This window comes from Globicephala melas, chromosome X, assembly GCF_963455315.2.
Source record: "Globicephala melas chromosome X, mGloMel1.2, whole genome shotgun sequence".
Classification (NCBI taxonomy): Eukaryota; Metazoa; Chordata; class Mammalia; order Artiodactyla; family Delphinidae; genus Globicephala; species Globicephala melas.
Window position 1 is genome coordinate 42,894,797 of NC_083335.1, and position 12,296 is coordinate 42,907,092.

The 12,296-nt window shown below is 41.7% G+C and overlaps 1 protein-coding gene across 3 annotated transcripts; it reads left to right on the top strand.

Annotated features, from left to right (window-relative positions):
• The first annotated feature begins 6,625 nt into the window (after positions 1-6,625).
• TSPAN6 (tetraspanin 6) lies at positions 6,626-11,846 on the top strand. Of its 3 annotated transcripts, XM_070044707.1 has the most exons (9): positions 6,804-6,978; positions 7,370-7,386; positions 7,874-8,062; positions 8,318-8,392; positions 9,245-9,343; positions 9,631-9,765; positions 10,075-10,158; positions 10,879-10,984; positions 11,622-11,846. In XM_070044707.1, the coding sequence occupies exons 3-8, from the start codon at positions 8,051-8,053 to the stop codon at positions 10,945-10,947; spliced, it is 474 nt and encodes a 157-aa protein (XP_069900808.1). In that variant the 5' UTR covers positions 6,804-6,978; positions 7,370-7,386; positions 7,874-8,050; the 3' UTR covers positions 10,948-10,984; positions 11,622-11,846. The 3 variants fall into 3 exon arrangements, with proteins under 3 accessions (XP_030696440.1, XP_030696438.1, XP_069900808.1); XM_030840578.3 differs by lacking the exon at positions 7,370-7,386 and having other exon boundaries at positions 6,629-6,978; XM_030840580.3 differs by lacking the exons at positions 7,370-7,386; positions 7,874-8,062 and having other exon boundaries at positions 6,626-6,978.
• Positions 11,847-12,296: the final 450 nt, after the last annotated feature.

A 12,296-nucleotide genomic window follows, 5' to 3' on the forward strand; every position in this document is an offset into this window, starting at 1 on the left:
ATTCTCTACATCTGCGTCTTTATTCCTGTCCTGCCTCTAGGTTCTTCAGAGACATTTTTTTCTTTTTAGATTTCATATATATGTGTTAGCATATGGTATTTTTCTCTTTCTGACTTACTTCACTCTGTATAACAGATTCTAGATCCATCCACCTCACTACAAGTAACTCAATTTCATTTCTTTTTATGGATGAGTAATACTCCATTGTATATATGTGCCACATCTTCTTTATCCATTCATCTGTTGATGGACACTTAGGTTGCTTCCATATCCTGGCTATTGTAAATAGAGCTGCAATGAGCACTGTGGTACATGACTCTTTTTGAATTATGGTTTTCTCAGGGTATATGCCCAGTAGTGGGATTGCTGGGTCATATGGTAGTTCTATTTGTAGTTTTTTAAGGAACCGCCATACTGTTTTCCATAGTGGCTGTAACAAAAATGTTCTTAACTGCAATTGTGTGTGTTTAGTGGACCAACCTTCATTGGACATCTATTATAAGCTAAGAACCGGAGGACAGTGATGAGTAAAAGCTGTGTGATTCTTGATCTTATGGAGTTTACTCTCCAGCTCCCAGAGGGTTTATGTTTACTACGGGAGAGAAGGGGGACACAAACAATTAGAAAATTGTACAAGACCATATAAATTTCCAAAAGCTATGGAATACACTGTGAGGTCTCTGTGGGAAGACATGGGCTGTGGTCTGCTCTCAGGCAAGGGAAATGACATGTACAAGGGCTCATTGTTAGCTCAGAGGAGAGATGGGTTCAGGGGAGCAGTAGGAAACAAAGTTGAATAAATACAGTAGGGCCAGATTGTGAGGCCCTTGAAATCAGATATAGGAGTTTACATTAAACTTATGTGTTAGGAAATAGTGAATCTATTAAATGAGTGTGTGTGTGTGTGTGTGTGTGTGTGTGTGTGTGTGTGTGTGTGTGTGTGACAGAGAGAGAGAGAGAGAGAAAGAGAGACAGAGAGAAAGAGAGACAGAGAGATGGAGAGAGAGGAGAGAGAGCTAGTGGATGAGCAGAGGAATAAATTCTACCAGGGTTGTTTTCTTTCTAAAAAATCCCTTCACTGGCTCCCTCTTGGCAAAGAGTATAGTCCCAGCTCTTAGCAGGGCACACCGTACCCCGCACAAGCAAACCTCACTTATGTCCTCAGCCTAGTTTTAAACATTCACCCCATGACTCTTCATTCTGGACGCACTGAACCTCTTGCTCTTCCTTTCACACTGTGGTAGCTTGGAGCAGATATATTTACTCTACCCTGTAACCCTTTCCCTTCTTTCCTGGGCTGTTGAGACCATATCCATCACTGCTGCTGAGAAGCTTCCCTCAGCCCACCCCAGCCAGAACTGGTTTACTTCACCTTCCTTTCTGTCATATCACTTTGTACATGTCTCAATTACAGGATTTATCACACTTATTGTCACTGTTGATATATGACAATCTCTGTCCCCTATCCTACTAGTCTGTTCATCTCAGTCTCATCTCTGTCCCCTACTAGCCTGTGAGTGGGACCACAGCTTAGTCTTCTTCATACCCCCAGCACCAAACACAGAGGCCAACACATGCTAAGGTGAGGATGCTGCATAAGGCCTCATGTCCCACTTAGGGCTGGAAGGAGCAGGGCAGAGGGTTGGCAGAGAGAGATTAAAGAAGAAAATGAAGGAGAGATTATGGAAGTCATAGGGAGATCAAAGTAAGGGGATAAATGAGACAAGAGGGGCAGCATTTGTATGAAACACTGGGATGGGTAATATGAAGACCTTGCTCAAAACAGGTGGGGTCAATTTAAAAAACCAACATTTCTTCAGCACCTACTATGTGTGGGTAACACTATGTTAGACACTGTGGGGATATAAAATTAAACGAAACACCTTTCCCTATGATTTGGTTGGGAAGATAAGACAAAGACTGGCAACATTCATGCATACAAAGTTTTAAGATTCTTAAAGTTCAGTATCATTTTCAACTTCAAGACTTTTAATATGAAGCCCCTCAGCAGTCAATAAGATATTGTTTTAAGAAATATTAGATATGGAAACTGACTTGCCTAGTTGAGATCTCAGCAAAGCTCAACAAGCCTAGACTTGAAACAATTTTCTTAGAAAGTGGACTAAGACAAATTGACATGGAAATGTAAATTTTAATACCATTTAGGAGTATTTCTCATTTCTCTGTGTCTCAAACAGTATATTATGAGCCTTTTGGAAAGAGGCAAGATCAAGGCTGGAAAGGGAAGAAAGGATTCATAGAGAATCCGAAAAGACAAGAGGAATAAAAAGATATTCCTATTCAGGAAACTAATTTTTAAAACTATACCTATGAATTATCTGTTTAAATGATGATGTTTAAATTATGTGTTTAAATGATGTTTATCTGATGGCTGTAATGTAAAATATGACACTTTAAGAAAATAAGTAGGGCTTCCCTGGTGGCGCAGTGGTTAAGAATCTGCCTGCCAATGCAGGGGACACGGGTTCGAGCCCTAGTCTGGGAAGATCCCACATGCTGCGGAGCAACTAGCCCTGTGAGCCACAATTACTGAGCCTGTGTGTCTGGAGCCTGTGCTCCACAACAAGAGAGGCCGCAATAGTGAGAGGCCCGCGCACCGCGATGAAGAGTGGACCCCGCTCGCCACAACTAGAGAAAGCCCTCGCACAGAAACGAAGAGCCAACACAGCCATAAATAAATTAAAGGCAAAATTCCTTTTTAAAAAAAAAGAAAATAAGTAGAAGGTGCTTTAAGATTTTACGATAGGCACTTAGCCAAAGGTAATTGGAGGGATTCTAGAAAAGGTATTAGAAAATGAAAATGGTAAGATCATTATGTGAATAAGAGATAAGATGCATTCTGTGCAAAATGCCTAATGTCTTTTTACTGGTGCCTAAGACAAGCAGTAGTAATGTCCCAAGGCATTATCAACTTAATTTTTCTGGTTTATGTCAGTGCGACACTGGGATGGCTTAGACATTTAGTTTTTAATTTCATTTAACTTAATCAAACCTTGAGTGACTACTAAGTGGTTAGCCTCAGAGACCAGCTATGACCAATGAGCTGAACAGGGGTTGGCTGAGCACCAAAGGAGCTCATCAACTGAGCATTGCGTCCTAGGGTTCTGGAGAGTATAAAAGGGGATGCAGTAGTTTCTGAACAACAGGATGTAAGACAGGTAAGTAGAGAAAAAGCAGGTACTGAAAGCAGGTACTGTAGTAATGGACTAAGGGTATGAGTTAACATGAGTAGTCAGAGTATAAGCACTGATGTTAAAGAAAAAGGTATGTGTGTGGGCTGGGGTGGGGGGTTGAGGGAGGATGCTCTCATTGAGTTGGGGTTGAGCTGAACCTTAAGTTGGGGGGCAGGAATTTTGAGTTTGGAGAGTGGGAAGTGAGTAGGGAACAGATCTTATTTATTGGGGAAGATAATCATACTGGCTTATGTGGAAAAGAAAATTCACTTTGGAAAAGCTGTAGGAAATAAGTTGATACATGTGCTGGGGGAGGCATCATTTAAATGCCAAAGAAAAACATTTAAATCTAATCTTGAAAGTTACAGGAAGTTAATAGGGAAGGGACACAAATCTATACTAAATATTGAATGTAAAACAAGCAGCAACAATACTTAAGAAAGGTATCTTCCTTTTTTCCTACATTTTCGGCATCAAACATGTTCTTGTGCTCAGAAAAGAGGGAGAAATTAAGAGGGTGAACCAGAAGAACTGTTGAACTCTCTACCACTCTGGGATGCACAGGATTACCTCCTAGGTGATTGGGCTATTGAGTGAAGGCAAAAGTAAAATTCAACAAAACACCCCAAGTATGAGGCAGAATTGGGGAAACCATTGAGGTTCTTGCACTTCAGGGGCTCCAAAGAGCCCTTGTTTGTGTTTAAATGTACAATGGCAGCCATGTCTCATCACAGAGTGGGCCCCATTTCTGATGAGGGAAACAGAAGTTGCCAGGGCTTAGTCCTAGGCAAGTTACTTAGCCTCTTTGAACCTGTCTCCTCATCTGTAAAATGTGGGCAGTGGTAGTCCTCACCTCACAATAAGGGCTTTTGTAATGTAAGCATGAGGCAACGCTTGTTGATTGCTTAGCAACAGTGGTTGGTACATAGTCAATGCTCAATATTGCAGTCATTATTAATACTTTAAAGAATAATCTTATAACCTAGAGAATTACTTGTTACATTGCCTAGATGGGATGAGATGCCCCTTTGTCTGGGTTTGGACCCAGACCCAGGCCTAAATTTGAACTAAACTGAACTTCTGGGTTTGGTGGCATGGCAACGGGGCGGGGTGGGGGCGAGTAGCAGGGTGGGAGGCTCTGGTGCAAGGTGTTGTGGCCATAGGAATATTAAATTCCATGTCAGCTTTTGGTTTAATTTGGCACCGACTGTTATTCAAACAAAGCAGCGTTGTGAGTGGCAGAGGAAGGGAGAGGAGGAAAATCAACACATTCTTGGAAATAAGATGTGGCTTTTGCTTTGACTATTTTGTTTTTTCTTCAGCCACAGAAGTATTTATTTGCTCTCAGGCTCACAATGAAAATCCCTTTCAGGACATGGTACAAACCTAAGCTTCAGATAAAACTTCCATTTAAGATGACAAGAATTTAGCAAGACTTCCCTTGATACTTTTTTGTTTTAATATGAGAACCCCTCAGATAGTGCTATTTAGTTTAGGGAGACAGCTTTAATTATACTTAGAGCCCCCCTCAACCTCATTTCCTGTAGCTATGGCATATGTGGTACTTTAAAAGTTGATGTCTGCTTTATGCCTGATGACCTTGGCTTAGTGTTTACAAGATGTATAGTTGTATCATTTACCAATTCTCTCCAAGCATTTATGTGTTAGGCTTTTCTAATTTTAGGATAAGATTTTAGTATAAAGTGTGGCAGTGCAATAATTCTCCAGTAGTTGCTCTCTTGGACCTCAGACATCTGGCATGGTGCTATAGGAGCTGGTCCTAGGTCAATATTTGAAGCACAGGGAAGCTCTGTGTGACCAAGTTAATGGAACTTTCCTGTTTTCTGGTTCTGTGGTATATGTTTAAAGCAAGGTGGTTTTTTTTTTTTTTTTTTTTTTGCGGTACGCGGGCCTCTCACTGCTGTGGCCTCTCCCGTTGGCGGAGCACAGGCTCCGGACGCGCAGGCTCAGCGGCCATGGCTCACGGGCCCAGCCGCTCCGCGGCATGTGGGATCTTCCCGGACCGGGGCACGAACCCGTGTCCCCTGCATGGGCAGGCGGACTCTCTATCACTGCGCCACCAGGGAAGCCCTAAAGCAAGGTTTTGAGCAAAAAGTTTAGGTGTCCATCTCTTCTTCACTAATGCAGGACTTATTGTCATAGCAATACAGTAAATGTCCATTTGTAATGTTAAGCTTGTGTCAATGATGATGTAAATTGGTTGGTTAGGAAACTGATACTGTCTTCTAATCCCACGCCTCTAGAAATAACACACACACACACACACACACACACACACACACACGACACAGTTTCTTCCCTCAAAGAGCTTATACTTTAGTTGAGAAACCAGACCTTAATAGATTAAAAAAAAAATCCCTCTCCTGAGGTTTCCAGTATTTAGGAGACCGTGAAGAGGGCTGTTTTTTTTTTTTCATTCCACTTTATCCCAAAGTCTGACTTCGGGCTGCCTGTGGACATAAGGGACTGGAAACTTTCTGGTGATTCATTCTCATCCTGTTAACAGTTTAAGTCCTTAGGAACACATTGTCTCAAGTTCTAGGAAGATCTAAACAATTGGGAGAATTTCTTGGGGATAAGCAGACACCAAATACCATATACAGCTTGTATAATAGGGGAGATGATTGCAAAGCACAGTTATCTCTAGTTTTGGCTTTGCTATTAGTTGTATGACCTATGATTTCAGCCTCTTTGTGATCAGCTGGTTCTTGATCTGACAAATCAGAAGGCTGGAATAATACAGTGCCTTTCAGTTTTAACATTTAAAAGGGGGTCACATTTACCTTGTATTCTCTGTAGTGCCTTCCCTTTTTGAAGTTTGTAGCTAATAGCTGAACTTACATTTCAGGATTAAGTACTTTAAAACACTTTTCCTCAACTCCCAAGTTACTCAGAGAATAAGGGAGGAGAGGGATAAAGGAGCTTGGCAAATTCTTGTAGAGAAATTCTAAAATTCATTATCTTTCATACCTACCTTTGGAATTCGTACAAGTGATTATTTCTTATTATTCTTATGCCCCCTCCCCACCTCATAAAACAATGTTCAAAAATCGAAAAGCACAAAACAGGAGAAAGAAATCAGCGTAATTCTACCATTCAGGTAAATTGCACTTTTCCTTTCGGTTTTTATCTAAAAACATGTGACTGGACGTATCGCTCTGCGATCTGCTTTTGTTTCTCTTTGGAAATATATATCTTGAGAGTATTTTGCTATGTCATAAAATATTCTTAGGTCACTTTTAACCTCTTTCCATTTCTGTTTCTCCTTCTAGGGCTCCAGGGGCCGGGGAGGCCGAATCTCAGAGCGCTGCTGGTGCTGCTGGTGCTAGAAACAATATGATAGTCATAAGGTCAGGGGGAGGGGTGGCGGGCGGGAAAGATTCCTTGAGCGAAAAAATGAAGCAAGCTCCCCTTTGAAGATCTAAGAAATTTCCGACACTAGAACCTTTTGTGTAGAGTTTTCGGCAACCTTCGGCAGGGGGCGCTCGGAAATTGCCGTCACTTTCCGGACAGCCTCCCGGACCTTGCCCTCTAGAAAACTGTACAGTGTTTCCGGCTCTTCTCAGTCGCAGACGCTCGTAACTTTTCGGCACTTTCCGGGGAGACTCGGGGGCTCCGCGCCTCGCTCACTCTGTTCCGATCGCCTGGCGCGGCGGGGCAGGGTCTTGGGCTAGTCATGGCGTCCCCGTCTCGGAGGCTGCAGACCAAACCGGTCATCACTTGTTTCAAGAGCGTCCTCTTGATCTACACATTCATCTTCTGGGTGAGACACGGAGACGCCCGGGGACGGGAGGGGATCCCGGGCTGGGGTCGTGCGGAGGGAGCTCGGATCGGGAGTGGGGAGGTGAGGCGCTGGTGGGGCTGGGGCGGCGGTCGCTGCTGGGACCCCGGCGCTGGTGACGACGTGCTGGGGCTCGAGCTCGGGTTCGGGCATCTCGCCTGCGCGGGTCGGGGTGTCGGGCGACGGCAGCTGAGAGGCTGAGCCGGGACCCAGACGTGCCTAGCTTTGGAATTCGATGCGGGGGGCGAGTAAGGGAGTGAATCCCCCCAGAGCAAACAGAGGGTGTCCCCGGACCATTGGAGAGGCAAGGCTTGCCCGGCCCTGGTGAGGGCTCGCTTGCATAATAGTCTTTTTCTTTCCACTGCTTCATAAGAGGGGAGTATTTTGCAGGTAAGTATGGTAATGGCTCCACTCCCGCCAGTCTGTCCTTGGGCTTGCTTTGTGTACCATCCCTTTGTACCCTGTGCTCATCACTGAACTGGGGGAAAGGGGAAAGTTTCTGGAACTCTTAGAAACACTCCCCCCGCCCCCACCCCCACCTGCGGAAAGGTTTTCTTCCTAAGGCGGGTGTAAAACAGTTAAGTTTTGATTCCTAGGGCAAAAAAACAGATAAAGTTTAAGAATTTTGTCAAGGTGCCTTCTCTAGCTGCCCCTTGGTTTTGTCCTGGCCACAGTGATCCAGCGTGTGGATTTATCAAGGCCTGTTCTTGTGTACAGCCCCACCCCGCTTGTCTACCATATCCCAGCCACAGCTCTTTGGCCACAGACTGCTACATCAATTCTCACACCTATTGTTTCTTAAACACCTAGTGGTTTGTGGTTTGAAGATGTTGCTGTATACAGTGTGTAACTCTCAATTCTCTGATTTCCCACATAGATCACTGGTGTTATCCTTCTTGCTGTTGGCATTTGGGGCAAGGTGAGCCTAGAGAATTATTTTTCCCTTTTAAATGAAAAGGCCACCAATGTCCCCTTCGTGCTCATTGGTACTGGCACTGTCATTATTCTTTTGGGCACCTTTGGCTGTTTTGCTACCTGCCGAGCTTCTGCATGGATGCTAAAACTGGTGAGTCCTTGCTTTCTTAGAATTGGTTGTTGGTTTTTGAAAAGGCTTATATGTTGTAGGCTTTGTTTCTTGGAACTAGGCATGGCCCTTTTTGATTTTTCCTCTTCCTTATGAAAACTTAGCAAGTAACAGTGTAGCTGCCAATTCCCACCTTTGTGTTTTCCCTGCCCTTTTCCATAAAAATGTGAATGAACATTGACTCCCTTTGCAGCTGTGATGTATAAACTGACTTGGACTTTTCTTTTTATCCTGCAGTATGCAATGTTTCTGACTCTTATTTTTTTGGTTGAACTGGTCGCTGCCATCGTAGGATTTGTTTTCAGACATGAGGTAAGCCTGAGTTTGGGAACCTTAATATGTGAAAATTTATCCTCTAAGAGATAAAGCTGGATAAATTTAAGTAATAGAGTTAAGCGACAGCTTTCACTAGTTTAAAAAATCACTTACAGCTGTGTTTAAAGCTGACTTTTTCAACCTGTAGCTGACAGTAATGACTTTCTGGTAAAAAAAAAAAAAAAACCTAGCCCACTTTTTTGGTAAAGACTGATTGATAGTCACCAGAAGAAAATTGAAGGTACCCATAATTATTTGTATTTGCAGTCATTTTTCTGTGTATAAGTACCTATTAAAGTGTAGATAGTACAATTTATAACTTTAGTGATAGGAAACTATTTAAAGCACAAAATTGATAACAGAAAATTGATACCTTCTCCACTCATCAAAACCTTAATAAATCTGGGGTTAGGAAGTCATTCAATGAGTACTGAAGGCTCATCAGTGAGAGTGGTAGTGCAAAGTGGTAGTGCATTCTCCCAGAGTGAGATTTTGTAGCTTAAAAATCCCATAGGCATCAAATGTGTACTCAATTGAAAGTGAAGAAAGATTGAGGGTGGGAGGAGATACAGCAGAAGGAAGCTGCCACTTGAATAAATATATGTTCCCACAGCACTTTGAACTTCTAGTCGTTATCATCTTTTACTGGAATGTTTTGCTTAGGAATCCCCTTAGCTAAACTTACATTGCTTAGAAGACAGGATTGGACCATAGAAGTTAATTACCATACACATTGCTGCTATCAAAGATAGGACCATTTGGTCAGATGTGGGAATTTCTTATTTGACCTAGAAACCAAAAGAACATTCTAAAATCTTTGTTTACTGGCCTTGTGTTTCTTTGCTGTAGATTAAGAACAGTTTTAAGAATAATTATGAGAAAGCTTTAAAGCAATATAACACTACGGGAGATTATAGAAGCGATGCAGTAGACAAGATTCAAACTACGGTAAGTGGTCATAGGTGGTGGATTCTCAAGAGGGGAACATATTCCTTATTCCCTCAGAGAAGAGGATAGGGCCCTGCCTACCAGACGTTGTCCATTTGTACTATAGCAGTGAAAGTAAGGCTAGTCCCAAAGTGCTAATCTCATGAATTATAATGCCAATAGAGAACAGCTGCTTTAAAATATGTCTTAAGCTAGAGATCACCAAGTATAATCTAAGATGATGGTTAAATTGTTTGACTACAAAGTGGTAATATGAACTATAAATGCTTCTGTTGGATTTTTTTCAGTTGCGTTGTTGTGGTGTCACCGACTATAGAGATTGGAAGGATACTAATTATTACTCAGAAAAAGGATTTCCCAAGAGCTGCTGTAAACTTGAAGGTTGTTCTCCTCAGAGAGATGCAGATAAAGTAAACAATGAAGTAAGGAGTAAAAAAAGAATTTAATTTTTACTCACAATACATGTAATCTGAAATAGGATAGAGCAGGTGTTATTCTCATTGAATAAATGAGGAAACTGAAGCTCAGAAAATTGGTGACTTGATTTCACACTTAAATGCATAATCCAAAAGGTGGAACCTGTGTTCCTCAAAGGAGACAGGATTTGTTATGAAAGAATAAATTTTAATAAAAGAACAATAAAAGGCTAAGGTATCTTTCGCAGAGATGTGTGATCAAAGTATTTATTATGGTTTGAGCTGTACTTAATGTTTTTTTTTCTCTTCCATTAGGGTTGTTTTATAAAGGTGATGACCATTATAGAATCAGAAATGGGAGTTGTTGCGGGAATTTCTTTTGGAGTTGCTTGCTTCCAGGTAAGTCCTTGTAGTTAGGAAATGTTTCATCACGCTTGTTAGGTGTAAGCTACAAGATTTCCACTTTGAAGGCTTCAGTTTTGGCTTCAGGGCCCTGGTTAGCAAGGGCATTTTTAGAGAAGTCATATTTTCACAAAACCCTCAGTTGCTCATCACAGTAGAGATGTAGTAGTTTTGCTCTTTTCATTGCAATTTTTGGTTGTCTTGCATCTTATGTTTTCCCACACTGTTTTCCACAACTACAGAGTTCTCTAAGACCTGCCCTGCTAGGTCTGTCTGAATCTGCACTAATAGCTGCTAGCCACCTTTCAAAAGTTATGTGGCTAGTGGCCACCGTGTTGGACAGAACAGGTATTACAGAATATTTTCATCATCACAGCATTGTTTTAGAATCCTCCAAGAGAATCTCTGCCTTGATAGATGGAGATTTTACTTGATGAGATGCATATTCTAAGCCATATCCTTTTTGCTCTGATAACTGAGAGGAAGAGTAAGGAAAGTTTCCCCAAACTTCAAGATTTTCCTGAGTGATTTTTGTCAGTGGTGGTTGTGAAATTCCAATCACAGTAGTAGTTAGACTTCACTTATATGCTTACTCTAGAAAAAAACTTAAGAAAATTGGTAGTGAATTAGAAGTGAAAGGAGAATATACCTGTATCCTGAGGTCTTTAAGCTTTGTATGTATATGTGTGTTTAATTTTGCTTGTATTTTGTTTCCAGCTGATTGGAATCTTTCTAGCCTACTGCCTCTCTCGTGCCATAACAAATAACCAGTATGAGATAGTGTAACCAGCATAACACGGGCCTGTTCCTCTCCAACTTTAAGGTATGTTCATTTTGATCCTCAGCTCTCTCAGTGTTAGTGTTTACTCCAGCCTATACATGTGATGGATGGACTGAGTTTGCCAAGAAGGTCATGTCCAGCAGTGCATTCAAATGTTATTGTTACTGTGTAACCCTGCATAGGCACTTGTGTCTCAATACAAGTCATGGCCAAAAAGGACAGAAGGGCCTCTCTGGGTTTACCTGCACATGTCAGCCTAAAGATCCTAAGTGGTCCCCTTTCTAACAGATTTGGACCTAGTGTAGAGAAGTGAAGAATCCCAATAGTGACCTGGCAAGTACACTCTGCTCTTGGTCAATATCGGCATTTTCCCCTGGTCTTTTACCTAATTCTCATTTATTGCAGTCCTCTGGTGGACTGTTACTAGAGCCATAAACTCATCTAGCTTAACTAGATTTTGGAGAAACATGTGCTTCAATAACTTCAGTATTTGAATGGTAAAACGTGAGAACTGTAGCTGGCTGAATTAATCCCTGGGGCGCCCTTCACATTTGAATTGAGCCACTGACTGGGAACACGTGAAGGTCTTCATTAGCAGACTAGATTAAAATGTGTGGAAAGGAATACAGATATTGAAATTTGGGTTATAAGTAAATTAACTCTTTTTCTTTAATTTTAGGATATTAACATCCCCACCCCCAACCCTGTGAATTACAAGATCGCCTGGATGGAAGACCGACATTTATTACAGATAGATTGAAAAACTATACCAGTAGTCTGATTCGATCAAGACATTTGCTTGATATGTTCGAAGTCCACCTTTTGTCCCATTCATGTTAGATAGTTGAAATCCCCATGTCACTCTGAAACACTGGAAGAGCTTAGTAAATTGTAAATGAAGCAATACTGTGTTCCTCTTGACTTTTTTTTTTCTCAGTGTGTGGCTTTTGAAAGTCACTGTGAGTTTGCTGTCAATGTAGTGTGATCGAAAATTGATCCCTCCAAACTGGACCTTTTCCCAGCCAGGGTTATCTGGTGTGATTGTATAATTTGCCTCAAGAAGTTAAAATGTTTTCATTAGTCTCTGTTCTGCTGATAGGCAGAGAGTCACATTGTGTAATTTAATTCCAGCCAGTGGTTGAATAACACCCATCATCAGAGTTGCCAAACGGTAGTAATGACAGTCTCTGACCTCTAAGGCACCCAAGACTATAAAAGGCACTACCAGTCCTCTGTGATACACCAGGTTGCAACACAGTTAACACTTTACATTTCTTTGCCTCGAAATTTAGGTATTTATACTAACATTTATATTTCCCCTATTGTTTGAAAAGTTCTAATTATTACTTAATGG

Excerpts from the sequence above, each read along its gene's own strand:
- TSPAN6 (XM_030840578.3), top strand. The coding sequence starts at position 6,892 with ATGGCGTCCCCGTCTCGGAGGCTGCAGACCAAACCGGTCATCACTTGT. Across the intron at positions 6,979-7,873 it reads TCTACACATTCATCTTCTGG|ATCACTGGTGTTATCCTTCT; the intron begins GTGAGACACGGA and ends TTTCCCACATAG. Across the intron at positions 9,344-9,630 it reads TAGACAAGATTCAAACTACG|TTGCGTTGTTGTGGTGTCAC; the intron begins GTAAGTGGTCAT and ends GATTTTTTTCAG.